Source organism: Triticum urartu, chromosome 6A (assembly GCF_056163025.1).
Source record: "Triticum urartu cultivar PI428250 chromosome 6A, HENAU_Tu73, whole genome shotgun sequence".
NCBI classification, from domain to species: domain Eukaryota; kingdom Viridiplantae; phylum Streptophyta; class Magnoliopsida; order Poales; family Poaceae; genus Triticum; species Triticum urartu.
Window position 1 is genome coordinate 428,608,286 of NC_141878.1, and position 7,716 is coordinate 428,616,001.

General features: G+C 47.2%; 1 protein-coding gene across 1 annotated transcript; it reads left to right on the top strand.

Moving 5' to 3' along the window:
• The first annotated feature begins 1,402 nt into the window (after positions 1 to 1,402).
• On the top strand, positions 1,403 to 7,272 carry SCPL34 (serine carboxypeptidase-like 34). The gene is made up of 8 exons (XM_048678810.2): positions 1,403 to 1,729; positions 5,411 to 5,518; positions 5,618 to 5,713; positions 5,801 to 5,893; positions 5,992 to 6,080; positions 6,186 to 6,479; positions 6,584 to 6,813; positions 6,899 to 7,272. Exons 1-8 carry the CDS (start codon positions 1,459 to 1,461, stop codon positions 7,155 to 7,157), a joined length of 1,440 nt encoding a protein of 479 aa, XP_048534767.1. The 5' UTR covers positions 1,403 to 1,458; the 3' UTR covers positions 7,158 to 7,272.
• The last annotated feature ends 444 nt before the right edge of the window (positions 7,273 to 7,716 follow it).

Here is a 7,716-nt window from a genome sequence, read left to right on the forward strand (position 1 = left end):
ATATTTAAAGTTTATAATTTAAAAGATTAGATACAATTATCACTCAGTTTAAAGTTAAATTGAGGGAAGATATGACCTTTTCAAGTCATTTACAATATCTAGAAGTTGCAATATTTATATTATAATCTAAATTTGTTAGGAACAAATATCACTCGGTTTGAAGTAGCATTTATTAGAATGCCCACAAAAAGAAGTACTCGCATTTAGAATAATCTGTAGATTTATTTGGTGATGTGGTGTTCATGGGCCTTGGCACACATGTGCCTAACAGGTCGCATTGTCCCGTGTCAAACGAGAAGTTACCTTCTTAAATTGGAAGACCCGAGGAGTTTGTTCTTATGATATGTTAATGAATATTAATGAGTAAAATATTGTGTAGTAAATGGAGTAAAAAATATCCTAAATGATAACGCTCACACCTGTGGCAAGAAACAATTTTGCCCACACATATTTTAATGGCAACTTTAGTTACTCCCTCCATTTTTATTTAGTCCGAGTATTAGCTTTAGTCAAAGTCAAGCTTTGTAAATTTTGATAAAATTTATAAATAAAATATTAACATATACTCCTAAAATAACAAATCAATATTATTAGATTTATTATTGAATATACTTTTACATCGTATAGATTTGTTGAAGTAATTGTTTGTACTTTTTCCTATAAACTTGGTCAAACTTTACGAAGTTTGACTTCAGTCAACTCTTATGTGCAGAGTAAATAAAAACAAAGGGAGTACAAGAAGATGACAACTCTAGTTATGAAGTATGGCAACATTTCTATTTGAATGGCAAGTTTCAGCTTTTTTGAGATTTGTTTTTTTTCGGATAGCAACTTTAGTGTTAAAAAAATGTGGGCGGTGTTACTACATGCCACACATGTGGCAGTTATTAGAGTCCAAAATTATTGTGTGAGTCTTCCCTCCTCGCCATTGTGGCTTGAGGTTTGCCTAGGCGAGTTGTTTGCATCGTTGTAGTCGTGACGTGTGTTGTGTGTGCCGAAAGCGTTGTATCAACTGTTTGGCTCTTCTTCTATGCTATCGATGAACCTCTCAACGGTGTACCTTTGAAAAAAAAAACTCGTCTGGATACTAGTCAATATTCCCCGCCCATGAAAATCCACCCCTGATAATAACTCCACGGCTGTCGCATTCCAGAAATGGAAGCATCCGTTCGTGCGAGTCACATTTTTCTTTAAAACTACTCGCATTTAAAATAATCTGAATGGCGTCGGATCGAGATATATCATCCTATCCTCACAAGGAATACATCATCCGTGTCGATCAGTACTTATTAGTATCTTAATAAGGCGGCAATTGAATTACCCCATTACTGATAATAATGAGACGACAGCGCGCTCTCGCCATTAATCAGCGAGCTGCCCCTATATATAGCCCGGCCCCGGGAGCTATGCGACGATGCAGCAGCAAGAGCTAGCGCAGTAGAAACAAGAGCAACAGCAATGGCCGCGCCTTCCGCCGTCGGCTGCTTCCTCGGCCTGGCCTTCCTGCTCTGCGGCGCCGTCCGTGGCGCGCCGCAGCTCGACGCGGAGGCCGCGCGGCAGCAGGCGGCGGATCGCGTGGGGCGGCTGCCGGGGCAGCCGGCCGTGAAGTTCGCGCAGTACGCCGGGTACGTGACCGTGAACGAGGCGCACGGCCGCGCGCTCTTCTACTGGTTCTTCGAGGCCACCGCCGGCGCCGCCAAGAAGCCGCTCGTGCTCTGGCTCAACGGCGGTACGTACTACGTAACCACCAGTCCACCATTAATAAGCAAGTCCTTGCCATGGCCGGCTCATCGTGCGTGTTTAATACTGCTGCGAGTAGCTGGGAGATCGGGGTATGGATGGGGATAGGGTCGGTTGGGTGGATTGAATTCTGTCGCCACTGATAATTGATTGAGGCGGACGTCTCTTCTTCCTCCTCCTTCCAGATGAACACCTTGATTTTAGTGAGCGAAGAATCTTCAAAAATTTAAGTAAGAAAGTGGTTAGTTGGGCTGCGTTGTCCTGCAGACGAGAACATGCTCTGAATATCAACCGAAGGTACATGTATGATGTACTACTACATGCGCTGTGCCCATTTAATAGCGACATTTCAAGTTTTTGAAAAGGCTTTTAATAAAAAATGAAAGGCGCGACATTTTAAGTGATCAGGTTGTTTATTTGATAGTGGAAACATACACAGAGGAAGTTACGCCCTCTGTTTTAGTTTAAAGGAATTTCATAGAAATTTCAGAGGATAGGATTCTTATAGGATTTTTTTTTCTTTAGAGCCATTTGGTTCATAGGAATGGATTTCTATTTCTATATAGGATTGGTTCCTATCCTTCATATTTCATAGGAAAATAAAAAAGAGTCTAAACTCAATGGAAAAAAAAAATTGGTGTTAACCTAATAACATCTTGTTTTCTATTCCTACTCATAGAATTTGAGATACATGTCATCTCATTTCCTGCAAGATTCATATTCCTATGATAATCCTATCCTATGAACCAAAAGAGGCCTAAGACATTTTGACAGTTTAGTATTTAGGAACATAAGTAGTATAAATTAACCACAAATGCACTCCTGTGCATAGTCACTTTTCACTGTCAAAGGTTTGACCAATTTTGACAAACCCGATATGTGTAAAGCAGTGGTGGATGAATTGGACTGTACTGAGCTACTTTTGTAAGCTGCGGTGGAATATTAATTGGTTGGAGAAACGTTAGGGCTCACTCTATAGTACCAAAATGAATGTCCTAGGTTACCACATGGTTGGACATATCCTTTCTGTTTGTCAGGATGCAAATTTCAAACCCTTTTTTTGTACTTCCTCCGTTTTTAAAAATAAGTTTTTTTAGAGATTTTAAATGGACTATAACATACGGATGTATATAGACGTATTTTATAATGTAGATTCACTCATTTTGCTCCGTATGTAGCCCCTTGTTGAAATCTCTAAAAAGACTTAGATTTAGGAACAGAAAGAGTAGGTCACATGCATGCGAAAACCGTATAGTAGCAAACACAAAATATTTGAAATTAGGTGATTTAGCCCAACGAGATTAATTACCATACACTATACACGCAACTGCCAAATATGGTCTTCATAATGTCTTAGGGGAAACATGGTCAAACTTCCTAAACTTTGGTCGTTGACACCTACGTACATGATATGAATAGACACATGAAAATGGTAGGGATTTTCCCCGCAGAAAAGAAAAGAAAATGACAGGTTTTCATTACTCCCGAAATCATCATTTTGCTCTACTGTAAACTATAATTTACTAGCTATACTCCGTACTAAACTATCTACTACATAAACCTATCTTGCCGGAGCAAAGTTTGAAGCTCCTTTGATGGTTCATATAGATTAGGTCGTGATCATCTTTTTTTATTGATTTTTCTATCTATATATACGATCTATTTTGATGGTTCATATATATAGCAGGCTATTTACATAAGACGGCTTTGCCTGATCTATTTTGAAGTTTAGTTGATTACTATAGAGAGGGAGTAGAAATTAAGTGAGGCGCCCCACAACCCCATTTTTCATTTCCTTTTCGATCCGAAGCTAGCCAATTCTACGGTCAAGCTGCAGCGGAGAAGAAGCCGACGATGGCCACACGCTGTAGTCCGGCCGGGCCGATCGAAGTTGCTGCCCACAAGAGCAATGTGTTGCTGTCATGCACGCTCCTAGGCTCCCACTAGTACTACCATGTGCTGCCGGTGCGTGACCGGCGGGTGTGTATGAATATGATCCATACGGCACAGTAGCTAGCTGCTGGTCCCGTATGCACGTACGTTGGACAAGGACGGCCCGGGGCGGCACGCTAGCTACAGTCCTGGCCTGGTCAACACGGACGGCAGCTTATCTCCGGCAGCAAATTGAGGGGGATCCATGCAGCCAATGGACGGTATCTTGTGGTTGTAGGGCACTTCACGTAAGTTATTCTCGTGGGGGCTAGATAGATAAACCGGGATTTTTTGTACCGAAATCATGTTTTAGTAAATTTCGAAAAATACGAAAGAAACCATGTGTCTAGAGAATGGTTGCAAACTATATACCCCATGTGCGTATAAATTTTGTAAGTTCTTGAAACTTACCCATATGTAACGAATTTCTTGGAGGAAAAAAAATCTATAGACGAGAATTTCTCGGGCTCGATTGACAACATCCTAAGCAAAGTGCCGTAGAGGTGGGCAGCTGTTCTTCGGGCCCTGGCTAGTACGTAGTATTTCACTTTTGCAGCTAGCTTGTGCTTGTGGAGAATGTCTCCCGCGGACGATGGACGCCAGAACTATACAGTATCTAGCTAGCTAGGTGTGGATAAGACGTCAGATTTTTTTTAGAAGTATAACTAAAACAAGGTTCAAATAAGATGGAGCTCCGTTGAGCGCTGGCTTTATCTGTGTTTATTAATAAAAATGCCTTTTATCGAAAAATCTGTGTTTGTTGGGTCGCCGGCCGGGCACTCTCATTGCCAGCCATTCCATTGTTTCGTCCTTGTCCGCACTGCACTTATAGGAAGCCGGCGATTCACTTTTGCGACCCATAGCTTTCAGAATATAAACTTTAACAACCATGCACGCACATTACTATAACGAACCATCGCTATGGGCTTGGGTACGGGCGTGATGTTTGAGTGTGTGTGATTCGATCCAGCTGCTTTAATTGACTAACGCACGCGCGCCCCGGGCCAGCCGGCCATCCCGATACAGTACAGCGATATGTGCATATATGCCACGCAACGCATCATCAAGTTGGAGCGAAGCATCTCATCCATCATCCATCTTCCACGCATGGAGCCGATCTAGGATAGAAAGGTTGCCCGCTCCCTTTTGTTTTGAAATGTATGGAGCCGTACCACACGTAGCCATCAAGCTCGATGGGATCGTGGACAATCTACGAGTAGCTAGCTAGAGGGCATACACATACAGCACGCCGCCAAGAGGAATCGGAAGCAGACGGTTGGCGCGCGCTCTTGGACGAGCAGGAGCAGGGGACCATGCGTCTACGCGCGTGTGAGCTGAGTGTCCGGTGAGTGCAGCGTGCGCCTCTGCACCACACCGGCTGCGCGCGCCACCGCAACGCAACTTGCAGGAAACGCGCCCACGGAATCGAAGCGGGCAAAGATCTGAACAAGAGCAGGGCAGCATACTGTGTGTATGGCTGTATGCTCGTAGTGCTGTGCCGCACCGGTCGACCGATCCATCACATGCTCCAACGGACAAGACGGCGGGGAGCAGAAAGGCGGGGTCAGGAATGCGAAACATCTTGCCGCCGGTCCATGCCTAGCTAGCTAGCTGGGCGGGCTATGACAAACGGCGGCTGGCGCGCGCGCGCGTGATCATTACTACTCGGGTGTATCATTACTCTTTCTGATAAGTCACGAGCGAGTGACGGAGGGTGCTCCTGTCTGTTGCATCGCAGGGCCGGGCTGTTCGTCCATCGGCTATGGCGAGGCGGAGGAGCTCGGGCCCTTCTTGGTCCAGAAGGGCAAGCCGGAGCTGAAATGGAACCCCTACTCGTGGAACAAAGGCACGTACCGCTGTGTTCCCCCCTGATAACGACAAAATGAAAAGAAAGTGGCAATTCTACTCTGTGGATAAATATGTTCTATCGTGCTGAAAAATGCAGAGGCTAACCTGATGTTCCTGGAGTCCCCGGTGGGAGTCGGCTTCTCCTACACCAACACAAGCTCCGACCTGGGCAAGCTCGGTGACAAGATCACCGGTAAATAACAATCCTCTGAAACTCCCTCCAGGGCAAATAACGGTCCTTAATTTCTGACTGGGTTATATATCATGCCCCCGCATGCAGCTGCCGACGCGTACGTCTTCCTGCTCAACTGGTTCAAGCGGTTCCCGCAGTACAAACACCACGAGTTCTACATCGCCGGGGAGAGCTACGCTGGTACGTGACACAGCATTTCAACGTCTGAGCTTGTGCAGTTCGGTCAGAGCACGCAACTGAAACTTGAGAGAGACTGATGGGGGTGGCGTTCTTGTCAGGGCATTACGTTCCGCAGCTGTCGGAGAAGATCTTCGACGGCAACAAGCACGGGCCCAAGGAGAACCGCATCAACTTCAAGGGCATCATGGTAGCCAACTGACCACACCTTGCTCGTAATTTACGTACGTCCTTGTTAATTACAGCTCGCTGTCTGCTTAATTAATCATGGCGATCGCCGGCGACGATGATGCAGATAGGGAATGCACTGATGGACGACGAGACGGACCAGGCGGGCATGGTCCAGTACGCGTGGGACCACGCCGTGATCTCCGACCGGGTGTACGCCGACGTCAAGGCCCACTGCGACTTCGCCATGGCCAACACCACCGCCGCGTGCGACCAGGCGCTGGAAGAGTACTTCGCCGTCTACCGCCTCATCGACATGTACAGCCTCTACACCCCCGTCTGCACCGACGGCTCCTCCTCCTCGCCGCTCGCCAAGAGGGTCGGCGTCCACGGCGCCGCCCCCAAGATCTTCTCCAAATATGTACTGAACAGACTCTTCGATCACCACCATCTCCACCCCCTGAAAACGCATCAGCATCTGCCCGCGGTTCGATAATTTGGTTGTTTCTCCGGTGTGCATTGCAGCACGGGTGGTACATGAGGCCCGCAGGCTACGATCCCTGCACGAGCGAATACTCGGAGGTCTACTTCAACCGGCCGGACGTCCAGGCGGCGCTGCACGCCAACGTGACCAAGATCGGCTACAACTGGACGCATTGCAGCGACGTGATCGGCAAGTGGAACGACGCTGTGCCCTCCACCCTCCCCATCATCCGCAAGCTCGTCGCCGGCGGCATCAGGGTCTGGGTTTTCAGGTGAGCCAGCATCTCAATGTGAGCAGGTTCAGTGTTACGAGGGGCAGCTTTGGATTTGAACTGACAATGTCGCTCGACGCAACAGCGGTGATACCGATGGGAGGATCCCGGTGACGTCGACGAGGCTGACCCTGAACAAGCTCGGGCTCAAGACCGTCCAGGAGTGGACGCCGTGGTACGACCGGCTGCAGGTGGGTGGGTGGACGATCACCTACGAGGGCTTGACGTTCGTGACGATTCGCGGAGCCGGGCATGAGGTCCCTATGCACACACCGAGGCAGGCGCTCAGCCTCTTCAGCCACTTTTTGGGTGATAAGAAGATGCCTCCGACGGCCTTCTCCTAGAGACGAAACATTCCACGTGACAAGGGTCTTCCTCTTCTTTGTTCTCGGCCAATGTTATAGATGTAATTCGATTGGAACAATCGTCAATAAACATGTCATAGCGCTGATTGGTTTCGGGGATCGCAGCATACTGGCCAATCTTGGATCCCAACACACTCAAATGCACGCTTAGGGCATCTCCAACGTTGACCCCCAAATGTTCTTCTGCAATAACCCGTGGATCCCCGGACACGGATGCGGAAGCCAGCCATCCAATGTTACCCGCATACAATTGAAACAAGATTTGAACAAAACGGACAAAATTCATGAAAACCGGCTAGATTTCATATAAACCGGATCAAATTCATTACATTTCAAACATATTTTAACTAAACATGACTCTAAACCTAATCTGCATGATTGACGATGTTCGCCCGGGCGTGAGCTCCGTGAAATGAAGCTCCAGCTTCGCCTTCGCAGTCTCCAGCTCTGCCTCCGCAGCTTGAGCAGCTAATCGGCTGATGATGAACAGGCCGCCAAGCTTAGCTTCGGCGGGAGGGAAGGAGCGGTGGCCTTCTTG